General features: G+C 44.7%; 1 protein-coding gene and 1 long non-coding RNA gene across 2 annotated transcripts in view; one reads left to right on the forward strand and one right to left on the reverse strand.

Annotated features, from left to right (window-relative positions):
• STARD13 (StAR related lipid transfer domain containing 13) overlaps positions 1-12,136 on the reverse strand; it is a 247,400-nt gene that overhangs the window by 207,341 nt on the left and 27,923 nt on the right. The window contains exon 2 of the mRNA XM_081004067.1: positions 8,756-9,604. Within this exon, the coding sequence (XP_080860193.1) occupies positions 8,756-9,406 (651 nt within the window). The 5' untranslated portion in view covers positions 9,407-9,604. The remainder of the gene's footprint in view (positions 1-8,755; positions 9,605-12,136) is intronic.
• LOC308476558 lies at positions 408-8,722 on the forward strand. The gene is made up of 3 exons (XR_013985954.1): positions 408-831; positions 2,623-2,727; positions 4,614-8,722. It is a non-coding gene; the product is annotated as an uncharacterized lncRNA (long non-coding RNA).

Consider the following 12,136-nt stretch of genomic DNA (forward strand, 5'->3'; position numbering starts at 1 on the left):
CCAAGGGGGTCGCGTGTCGTTCACACAAACAGACACCTTGTGCCACCAGCTTTTGACAGGGAGCGGGGAACCAAGCCAGGCTCGCCCACCTCAGCTTCCTTCCCTTTTCCCGCAGCTCCCGCCACGTAGAAATGAACGAAAGGGGCGCGCGCGCGCGCACGCACACACACAACATGCGCGCGCTCCGCTTCTTCCCCTCAGGAGCGACGGTTTCTCTCCCCACCCCGCTCTCAGCCAGCGCCCAGTTGCCTGCGCGCGCATCTCCCCCCACGCCCTCGCGCTCACCCGACACTAACCGCGTCCCCCTCGAAGCGCGTCTGCGCGCGCGCGGCCGCGAACATTTCGCTGACGTAGCCCGAAGACGCAACCCGCTCCCGCGCTTTGGGCTGGACGGCGCAGCGGCGCCACCTGGCGACCGTCTCCCTTTCTTCCACGCTCCCGTTCCGCCCGTCTTTCCCGCGCACGCGCCCTCCTGTGGGAAGGCGGCGGCGGCGGCCCAGAAACAGCGTTACGTACTGGGGAGAGCGCGCGCACGCCGGCGCCTCGCGGTCACGTGAGGGAGGCAGGGCCGCGGCTCTCGGAGGGGCGGCGGGAAGAGGCGGTTGTCTGTGGGGTTCGATGGACCTCTCTTAAGCGGGAGTTGCTAAATAGAAGCGTTGGGTCCGCGACTCTGTGGCGCAGTGGGTCAGCGCGCCTGGCTGTTGATCAGAAGCATGTTGGTTCAAGCCCACCTTGGGACGGCTGATGGCAAGATTCCTGTATTGCAGGGGGTCGGACTAGATGGCACCACGGGGTCCTTCCCTTCTCTACGATTCTATGAAAGTAAAAGAGGTGTTGAAGGTCCTGGTGTGATGGGCTAGGAGGGAGCGCGAAATGTATAAACCCGTTCGGTTTGGGAAAGTAAAGAGAGAGGGATCTTAAAAAAGTTAACTTGGCAGCGAGCCCCAATTAAATCCTGTGGGCCTGTAAATCTGCCCTGGGATGACGGGTGAAGAGCGACATATAAATTAAATAAATAAATAAATAAAGGTAAAGGTACCCCTGACCAACAGGTCCAGTCGTGACCGACTCTGGGGTTGCGCGCTCATCTCACTCAAGAGGCCGGGAGCCAGCGCTTGTCCGAAGACAGCTTCCGGGTCACGTGGCCAGCGTGACTAAGCCGCAGCTGGCGAGCCAGCACCAGTGCCGCACACGGAAACGCCATTTACCTTCCCGCTGGAGAGCGGTCCCTATTTATCTACTCGCACTTTGAGGTGCTTTCGAACTGCTAGGTGGGCAGGAGCTGGGACCGAGCAACGGGAGCTCACCCCGTCGCGGGGATTCAAACCGCCGACCTTTCGATCAGCAAGTCCTAGGCTCTGTGGTTTAACCCACAGCGCCACCCACGTCCCCCAAATAAATAAATACTAGCAATAAAACACTTCAGAGGCAGGGATGTGGCTAGCAAGGTCAGAAGAAGGAAGAAGCAGAATCATTTGAAAGAATACAGTGTGGCAGCAACTGCGCTTTGGAACTCCTCCCTATTGATGCCAAGTGGGCACCTTCACTACACTTTTGGGTGCCCGCTAAAAGCAATTTTGTTCAGACAAGCCCACCCAGATGCTTAGGAAGTTGAGGTCATTTTAATCTGTTTTAGTTTTCTCGGATTTTATTGTTTTAGCTTGTAAAACGCTTTTGAGGTTTTTTGGGTTGTTTTCCAATCAAACAGTGTATTAAATTTTACGAAATAAATTTTAAAAGCACTTGCTCTACGTGGGGCTCGCTCTACGTGGGGCTGCCCTTGAGACTGACCCAGAAACTCCAGCGGGTGCAGAATGCTGCAGCGAGACTCCTTACGGGGTCTTCGCTGCGAGATCACATTCACCCGGTGCTATACCAGCTGCACTGGCTCCCGGTGGAATACAGGATCAGGTTTAAGGTGCTGGTTTTAACCTTTAAAGCCCTATACGGCCTAGGACCCTCGTACCTACGGGACCACCTCTCCTGTATGCCCCACAGAGAAACTTACGGTCTTCAAATAAAAACATCTTGAAGGTCCCAGGCCACAGAGAAGTTAGGCTGGCCTCAACTAGAGCCAGGGCTTTTCCGGCTGTGGCTCCGATCTGGTGGAACGCTCTGTCACAAGAGACCAGGGCCCTGTGGGACTTGACATCTTTCCGCAGGGCCTGCAAGACAGAGTTGTTCCACCAGGCCTTTGGCCAGGGCACAGCCTGACTCCCTCCCTCAGCAATCTTCGCGGAGCTCTGGCCCAATGGTTGCCAGTGGCTTGAATTAATTAATTTTATAATGAATGATTTTAGAGTGTTGTTTATGCTGTACTTTTGTACTGTTTTATTGTTGTTAGCCGCCCTGAGCCCGGCTTCGGCTGGGGAGGGCGGGATATAAATAAAATTATTATTATTATTATTATTATTATTATTATTATTATTAAAAAGAGTGCTTTGGGGGCTTGAGGAATAGCTTGCTGAGGAGGAAAATAACAGCTTTGGAATTGCTAAGAGCCCAGCAGGATCTGAACAAAAACCTATCTAGCCCAGCATCCTGGTTTCTAAAGTGACCCACAAGATGCTCCTCAGAAGCTTGCAAGCATGTCATAAAGTCAGGTTTTTTCCTGCTTTTCAGAAACAGGTATTCAGTGACACAGGACACGGAGATCTGCCTATCAAGGCTTTTTGCCATTTATATGCCTATTAACCATGAACATCATTGCTTTTAGAGCCAACCCAGGTAATGGCAGCTAATTCAGAAAATTAATTATGTGTCATGTGAAGAAGTACTTACCTAGTTTTCTCTGCTCTGAAATCTGCCATCCAGTTTCACTGGCTGATTTATCATTAGGTGTATAGATTTGGGATTGTCTCACCAAGAAATATATTTCTGCTGTGACCTGGCATAGGAAAGAGTGGGATATGCAACAGCAATGTCCTCAAATTTCATCCCAATATTGGAAGGTCTAGTATTGTTAGGCAGTTTGGAAAGGTGAATGAAATTACTTTATTTAGGAAATTGACCTCTGTGTTCTGCAGATCAGTTGCTCTCATAATTAAATAACACACAATTCGGTGCTACTTATGCTGTGGAGGGTAAGAAGGTCGATAATGTGCACTGGGGCTGGCTTAAGAGAGGTCCTTTTGCTCATTCTGCATCACAAACCTTTTGTTCAAGTCATACTTTGCAAGATAGAGAGAACAGGGAAGTGTTACACAGTGGTTCCTGTGAGCTTTTTGAGTACAGTAGTAGATTCCTTGAGACTCTCTAGGATTTACTGAAGTCAGGAGTTAATTATCCAGTAGGTGGCAGTGACAGAGTCTGTGCTGGCTCTGCTACACCATTAAATAGATATTAGATGTATCTTGGTGCAGGGAAGAGTCAATGCAGGGGAAATGATTTCATCTGCAATGCTCATCTATAAGGGCAACATGAATAGACAGAAGAAGTTGCATTTCTCTTCAGCTTGGTTTTTGGGGAACAAGATTATATCCTTGGTACACTTTCTGTTGTTGAACTCTTACTGGTTGGGGTGGGGGGAACATGTAAAAGGTAAAGGTACCCCTGACCGTTAGGTCCAGTTGCAGACGACTCTGGGGTTGCGGCGCTCACCTTGCTCTATAGGCCAAGGGAGCTGGCGTTTGTCTGCAGACAGCTTCCGGGTCACGTGGCCAGCATGACTAAGCCGCTTCTGGCGAACCAGAGCAGCGCATGGAAACGCAGTTTACCTTCCCTCCGGAGCAGTACCTATTTATCTACTTGCACGTGACGTGCTTTCAAACTGCTAGGTGGGCAGGAGCTGGGAGAGAACAACGGGAGCTCACCCCGTCACGGGGATTCGAACTGCTGACCTTCCGATTGGCAAGCCCTAGGCTCTGGTTTAGACCACAGCGCCACCCGTGTCCCTTTTGGGGGGAACATGTAGTAGGGGCTAAATGAAATCACCTAAAGTTACAACAACAATAAGTTTGGCACAAGGAACACTAAGAGCAAAATGTCTGTTGTGATTTCAGTTTTTCTATCCCTTTCTTTGCAAAAGCCCTAAACAAATAGTTGACTTAGGAGTAATAGCTGAATCCTGATTGACCCATGCTTGGGTTTTGTGCTACATGAATCTATGACAGGTACAATGCAGTTCACCTACATACAAGGTGGTTTGTTTGCAGCATTTGATTAAAAAACCGTCAGAACCAATTTAGAGTAAATCTAACAAACACTTCACATGATGCCTGCCAAAGTGCCCAATTCTATGCAACAGACAATTTTGTAGTAACTATTTTGTTAATGGCTTGGCACTAAAATTATTTAGCTTGAAGGAAAAGGGGTTGTCAGGGACACTTGAAGCACAGAATTTTTTAGGTCCTCATGAAAAACCACCATCATTTTAGGGTGAATTTATTCTAATACACACATGTCTGTGTGCGATCTCCCTTAATATATGCACTTTTATTCTATCTGTATTTTTCTGCACACTTTATCCAGTATATGCTTTACTCAGCTGGAGCACTGCACTGCGAAATTCAGATAAGTGTGAATTTCAAAGTATAGCTGCGCTTTGGTTCTCATGTGGATTTGGTAGATCCACTTTAAATGCGAACTGATTCAAATTTCTCCATCATCCCTAGGTGGAGGTGCCTCCAGCCCAGAACAGTACTGCCAGCCTCTGCCTGTAAAGTCCTGCTAATGCCACACCACTAGCATGGGGTCCATATTTTGCCTGTGTGGGCCAGCGGAAGTGCAGTTGATGGACTGTCCCAAACTGAACTAGTCCCACCCTTGTCATCTGATGACATCAGGCCCAATTGCTAAGTCAGCTCTAGGCTGGTATAACTGCAGGCTGTTGCCTGCCCACCCCAGCTGGTTCCACCCCAGCTGGTGAATGCAGTGGTGGCTTAGCCCCTGAATGCACCCTACTGTTGCTTAATCGGGATTTGGATTTGTCTGCCAATCAGGAAGCACAGAATAAAGCGTTACAACTGTCTATGTAACCTTGCCTTTCTATCTTATATAATTTTCTGAGCATGTCTCTTCAGGTGGTTGTTAAATGATTCCAGTTTATTATTGATTCACTGTAACTCTTTTTAGCTTAAGCCCCTTTTCCTGTAAAGCAGTTAGATGAATAACGTCCGTAATAAATACTGGCATATTTACAGAAACAAGGCAGTAAACAATAACATCTCTAAGCAATAACATAGCCCAGCTACTATGTGAACCTAGTTCAAAATTCTATATCTAGAAGACATCACAACTAGAGTCCTGATGGATTCAGTCCTTAATTCTGTTCCCCTAAAGCAGTGATGGCCAAACTTGGCCTTCCAGCTGTTTTGGGACTACAACTCTCATCATCCCTAGCTAACAGGACCAGTGGTCAGGGATTATGGGAACTGTTGTCCCAAAACAGCTGGAGGGCCAAGTTTGGTCATCGCTGCCCTAAAGGGTGACCAGATGCGTATGGGAAACCCACAAGCAATAGCCCTCTGCCACAGTTGTTCTGCAGTGACTAGCATTCAGAGACATATTGCTTCTGCTGATGGAGTAATGGATGATAGTCAACTAAGTTTTACTTTCAGTAACCTGATTAAAATTAATGAACCTAACTAGGCATGCTCATTAATTTCACTGGGTCTGTTCTGAGTAAAACTTAGTTGAATACTAGCTTGGGTTACTGCAACTAACTCTATGTGGGGCTGCCTTTGAAAAGTTATGAAAAACGTCGACTGGCACTAAAAGCTGCAGCCACATTGTTGACTGGGGTTGGTTATAGGGAGCATACGGCTTCCCTATTATGGCAGCTCCACTGGCTACCAGTCTGTTTCCAGACAAAATTCAAAGTGCTGGCTATGACCTATAAAGCCCTGCGTGGCTTAGGTCCAAGCTACCAGAAATACCATGTTCCCTCATATGAACCTGCCCAATTTCTGAGGTCTTCGGGGCAGGGGGAATTCTCTCAGTCTTGCCACCCTCAAAGGCACGCTTGGTGGGGACATGGAGAGAGGGCCTTCTCAGTGGCTGCTCCCAGATTTTGGAACTCCCTAGAGAAGTTAGACTGGCTCCGTTTGCTGTCCTTCCACTGACAGGCAAAAATCAAAACAGTGTTGGACAGCTGGTGTATGCTCTTAATGTAAACCCTTTTAGGGGGTAAAAATAAACATTTAACTTTTTCGGGGGACGGGGACAGAATAGTTATTGGATACCAGAAGGAGCACGACACTACTGACTTGCAGTTCACGTGGACCAAGAACGAAAAGTGAAGCAATATCTCCTGTTGATAAACTCTCCTTATTTGTTCATCTTGTACAAGGGATATCCTGTTTGCAGCATACTCGTTTATGTTTGGTATGCTGGCGATAAGCATCAAGGTCATCACTTAGCATGTCCTTTTGGACAAGGCTTAAAAAAATTTTCTGAAGGAGTTGCAGAGCTTTTAAGCCCCCACCATCCCACTCAAAATACAGGGACTGGGGGTGGGGGTGGGGAAGAAACTTGTTTTTGTAACTGGTTAACAGAGATTTTAACTATTCCGGCAGTGTGGTAGAATTACTGATATAGGAAAATTAAGCTCATTTATCCTAAACACTGTACTTTTAATTGCATTATATTGTAGCTCATGTAATATAGAAAATACAAAGTTTGATAACATCGTAGAAACTAACTTGCCCATTGCATGATAAACTCTCATAGGCAACTTCATGTACAGTGCAGTTACCTCTATATGTTAACTCCCCTTCATCTCCTTCTGTGATCTACTAGTCTTCTACTTGCAGAATCATCTTTAGCATTAAAAAGAATGCTGTAAAAGAGGATTAGACAAATCTGCAGAGGACTGGGTTATTAGTGGCTACTAACTGCAATGGTGGCTATATTCTGTTTTCGCTGTCAGGGTCAATGTGCCTCTGAATAACAGTTGTGTCCTTGCAAACATGTCTTAGTCAGCCTGGATAGCTCAGCTGGTTAGAGTGTGGTGCTGATAACGCCAAGGTTGCTGGCTTGATCCCTGTATGGGACAGCTGTGTGTTCCTGCATTGCAGGGGGGTTGGACTAGTTGATCCTCAGGGTCCCTTCCAATTCTATGATCCATCTTGCAGGCTTCCCACAGACATCTTGTCGGCCACTATGAGAACACGGTGAGTGGACTAGATAGGCCATTCACCTGATCTACCTGGCTAGTCTAATGTTTCTATGTAATATTTTGCTTCGTAGGCAAATAATAGTGCTCTATGCTAATCATATTTAGGAGACGCTTCAGAGTCTAAAAAAGAAAAAGGGGACCGATTTAGTTTCAGCAAGGGGACCCAGTGATGGAGCTTCATGCTCCGGCACCAGGGGAGGGGGCGGAAAGCAGTTGGGGGCAGGGCTAGCGCATGTCCTGGGGGCATGGTGCGTGGTGCGCTGCCCGCAGGGGCGTGGCACGCTGCCTGTGGAGGCGTGGTGCCCAGCACAGGCGGGGCAGGGGCAGCTGCGATGGCACCCCACCAGGATCGTGCTGCCGGGGGCGGTGCGCTCCCCCCGCACTCCTCTTTCTCCGCCAGTGAGGGGATCCCTTCACCTAACCTACAGGGGTTTTTTGTTCATTTGTTTATGTACGTATGATGAGTATGTTCCACTTATATAACAAAGTTCTCTGAGCATGTCCTATGAACCTAATGAAAATAAGTTCCAAAATCGTTCGCCATGGTGAGCTGGTGTCGTTAGTCACTGGGTGAAGGGAAGAGCAGACTAGATCTGTCCAGAACTTCGTGTAACAGAAGAGTGTTTAGCATAGCTACTGGCTGTATGTGTAAACAATGGAAATCACATTTTTGCCACTGCATAACTTGTTGACTGGTTCTTTGAGAATGTGATTCATGTGTATAACTTTTATATGGCGTCAGAGCAGCATGAAGTTAAATATTTAAACATCCATCTGGGCAGTATTTGAAAACATTAGCCCAACTTTACGTACTTAATTTTATAATTTCAAGATGTGAAAAAATTCACTTAAACAATTTAAATTTAATTCATAGGGTTCCCCCCTTCTTTTTTTTGTAATTTTTAAACTCTCCATTGGGACAGATTGCTTATTAACTCCACCCTAAGGCTACAGATTGTGCAATATAATTGCCTCCATGATCTCACCTTCTGTCATTCTTTACTACTTAACTGCATAACTGGACTGAAAAGTAACTGACTGTACTTTTTTTAAAAAAAAGTTTGAAAAAGCAGCTTAGTCAGTTTAGATATTTGCCCCTGCATATGTGTTCTGGGGTTTTGTTGTTAGCAAAACACACACCCTCAAATTGTGTACAGTGAAATAAATGTTGTCATGTCTGGGTAATGTAACCTAACTCCCAGTTGTCAGAAAATGTCAAATTTAAGAGAGTGCTTGAGCTAAGGCAGTTTGAAAATCACTCCCATCTAAAATACAGCTTTCTCTTCCTAGGTCAGAAAATATAAAATTATAGATGGGAGCTAAACACTGGAGGGTTCACTGCTTCTTATGCTAAGACTTTTCCTTATTCCTGGTTGGCAACTACTTTTCAACAGGGTCCATACTTGAACTGAGCAAGGGCTGGAGGGCCAAAAACATTAGCACAGCCCCCCCAACTCATGCACAAGGTGCATCACAGACAAACAACATTTTAATCCTTTCTTCCCCTAGAATTACTATCAGCAGGGGCTTTGATGGTACTCTCCTGTTACACGTTACAGGAATCAGGAGCAGGAATTCAGACTGTGCTTCCCCATCATCACCATCTCTGCCTTATAGCATGAAATCATGTTGTCTTACCCGCCGATGCATTTTGCGCTCTTTCAGTTCCTTCTCTTTGGGATTGTTGCCAGCAATGACTGTGAAGACACCTTTATTACTGATGTGACCATCTCTGTTTTGTTTCGTCTGAGAAATGCACGTTTTGTGCAGGCTCTCCAAAGCTGTCCTGTGCTTTGGTAGCTCTGTGAAAACATCTTCGTCCTCCTCCTCCTCTTGATCTTCTGACAAAGAAGCTTCTATGTTTGTCACCTCGCCAATCTGAATTTTGGAGTTAATCCTGTGCCGTGAAGATCTTAAACGTGAACATGTGCAAGCATTTAACCTGTGTTTTAATTGAATGGTTTCAGGAGCTCTGCCCAGTTTCTTGTCAGAGTTTGGTCTAGGAAGAAACTGGAAAGGGGGCTGGGCTGGATCGTCTGTGGCTTTGTAATTTGAGGAATATAATAATTCTCCATCCAGCTGGTTTTCCTCAGGCTCTCCATCAACATACAGCTGGCCAATAACTTTGGTAAGTTCCAAGGATGTTTCACTGTATGTCAAGTGAAACATAAATGAAGGTCTTGGAGCTGTTTCCAGAAAACGACAATGGATCTCCCCTTCTATTTCTCCTTTTATCTCCTCTGAAGTCTCAAGTGGCTTGTCAGTTTTAGCAGGCCTAGAGTAAGACATCACCTCCTCCTGATCGAATGGCTGCACTTCCGTTCCATCAAGTTTAATCCATCAGAGAAGGCCAAACTCCATTTCATTGCTAGACATCTTGTGAAACATTCCTTATGCAGTGAAGTCTTTCATTTATTTATTGGGAGCTACATTCTTTTAGTTACCTGGAGAAGCGCTGCGTGGACATTATTCAAGACTTCTTTGTTCCTGAAATTCAGAATACTACATTAGAAATGTTACTGCATGTAAGCTCAATCTTAAGATTCAAACCTTCAGGCTTCTTGGTAGACTTTGACCTTGTCATTCGTCCCCCACCAAAAAAGAGAGAAAAGAAATGATAAACAAAGATACATGTATGCTGTTATTCTTCAGAAGAACAGAATGTTGTTTAGAACACAGAATTTATCTTCCTGAGAATCTTAGTCTCTTTTGGGCAGTGCCCTATGAAGTGTTAGGCTGTATATACACCATACACATTTAAAGCACATGACTCCCCAAAGAATCCTGGGAACTGTAATTTGTTATGGGTGATGGGAATTGTAGGTCTGTAAAGGATAAACTACAGTTCCCATGATTCTTTGGGGAAGTCATGTGCTTTAAATGCACAGTGAGTGTGTAGCCGTAGACGGATGGGTGGCTGAATAAAGATGGCGCTAGATAATAGTTGGCTGAAGATGAAACGTTTACAAGTTTCCCCTCCTCTTTTTACATGTGCAGCTACAGAGATGTCATGATTTGTTAAACCACAGTTTCCCTCTGATGTCAGAACCAAGAAACTGCATTATATACTTCTTACAAGCCAGTATTAGAAACCACAGTATTATCCTGGTTTATTGCAATCCGGGTTTGTAGGAAGTGATTAAACCATAGTTTCCTAGACTGAGCATACTAGGGAAACAGTCGCTGAATAAGCCAGGAAGTTTCTGTAGTCAGGCACATGAGAAGGGAAGGGTTTGCTGGAGGAGGGATTTCTTAAGCTCATTGCTTGTCCCTGCTGCACCAAACCATAGTTTGTTGGACTGGGACTGGCCACTATGCTGTAAACGGTGTTTGCAACAGAAAGCACAATATATGGCCAATTAAGTGTCTTTAAATACCCTCATACACTCCTCAGGAACCGGACCTAGGATGGTTGTTTCACAACCCACAAAGCATGCAATCTCATGTTTTCTTAACTAAGATAAGCTTAAAGCTTCATTGAAAAAAGATCACAAAAAACTTGTTAAACCCACAAAGCACAATGCAGTTATCATTGTCTATAAAAAGATAATATGGGGAAATGATTTTGGGTACAGACTTGTCTTCATTTTATTAAAATAATTCTTCCTTTGTAGCCATATTTAATTTAGGAAATATTTTTGACATAGCAAGTAGATCATACAAAATCACAGATTTCTGCAACTGGATGATTATGTGGCTGCACAAAAATACACAGACATTTATAAGAGCACCTAATTCCGTACATTGAGAATGGCATAAATTGAGGAGTAGAGCCAGTGAAATGAGTTGGACTTAAATTGATCTACAGTGACTATGACTAAGTCAAATAAAACCCAAAGTATTTTTAACTTACCACTCATTTTCTTATTATTCATCTGGTGGTGTGTTTTTTTAAAGGAAAGCATATTTTTTGTTAATTATTACTTTATGGTTTCTGTAAAGATAATTGTTCTGACAACAGAATCAATGTGTATTGATTACCTGGTACACTTCAGTTGTCATTTTGCCCTTAAAAGTAAGTACACATCAAGGATTGTTATTTTTTACTTAACCTTCATGCTTGAAGCGAAAGTTAAACCTGGCAGAAGAAACTGCAAATTAACTTTTAACAAATAGAGCTTGCTAGTTCCCACTCATCATTTGATAGTTACTTTTGATTTCTTAAAAATGTTTTTATTGCCCCGAAGAGAAATAAACACGTAGAGAAAAAACCCACAAACCAAGGGACTAGAAATAATGCATCTGTTATGGATAATTTTACCTGCTCTGTTCTGCAAGACAACCCCAAATTCAATTTTTTTCCATGAGTGCAATAGTAGGATTCAGCAGCTGAAAGATCTTCCAAATGTTGAGGCAGAACAGAAAGGGGCTATGAACAGATCCTTAACAAAAGGCATTTCAGATTGCTTGCTATACAGGAACTCTGTCAACAGAAGTATGTGTGAAAATCCCTGAGGCTAGAAACAGCCTTCTGCAAGCACTGGCCAAGTTATTCTGAGAAAGAAGACAGAAAAGAAGGGGGAAAGGGATGGGAAGCAAGCACGCTTGAAAGGAACAAAAAATCACTTCTAAAAATATAATTGTGACCTGATTCTTCATACTGTCAGGCCATTGCACGACTCCTTTTATCACTTGAAGCACCTGGAGTCAGTTTTCACACTGAATGCATCATTAATGTGTTTCTGTCAGGTTTTGGACGAATGGCTCGGAAATTTCTTTTCATGCAGCACTTTTTACATCTACTCGAACCAGATAAGAAACTAATGCGGTGGAGGGGGGGGGGAGGACCCTTCCCCCCACAGACAAATAAAAATGGGAGCTGTGGACATGTTTTTGGTATTGTTTTTGTGGTGCTGACATCATCCAAGAAGCTGTGAATGGAAAAAGCATGCCGCCATAATTGATTGTGGATATGATCCATAGATTACGCCCTTGAAATTGCACGGGCCTTGGAACTAGACTATAGCGGCCTATAATTAATTAGGAGTGGATGCTGGAAAATCTGCTGATTGGAATGAG

The sequence above is a fragment of the Podarcis pityusensis genome (assembly GCF_964106645.2).
Source record: "Podarcis pityusensis genome assembly, chromosome: 4".
Lineage (NCBI taxonomy): Eukaryota > Metazoa > Chordata > Lepidosauria > Squamata > Lacertidae > Podarcis > Podarcis pityusensis.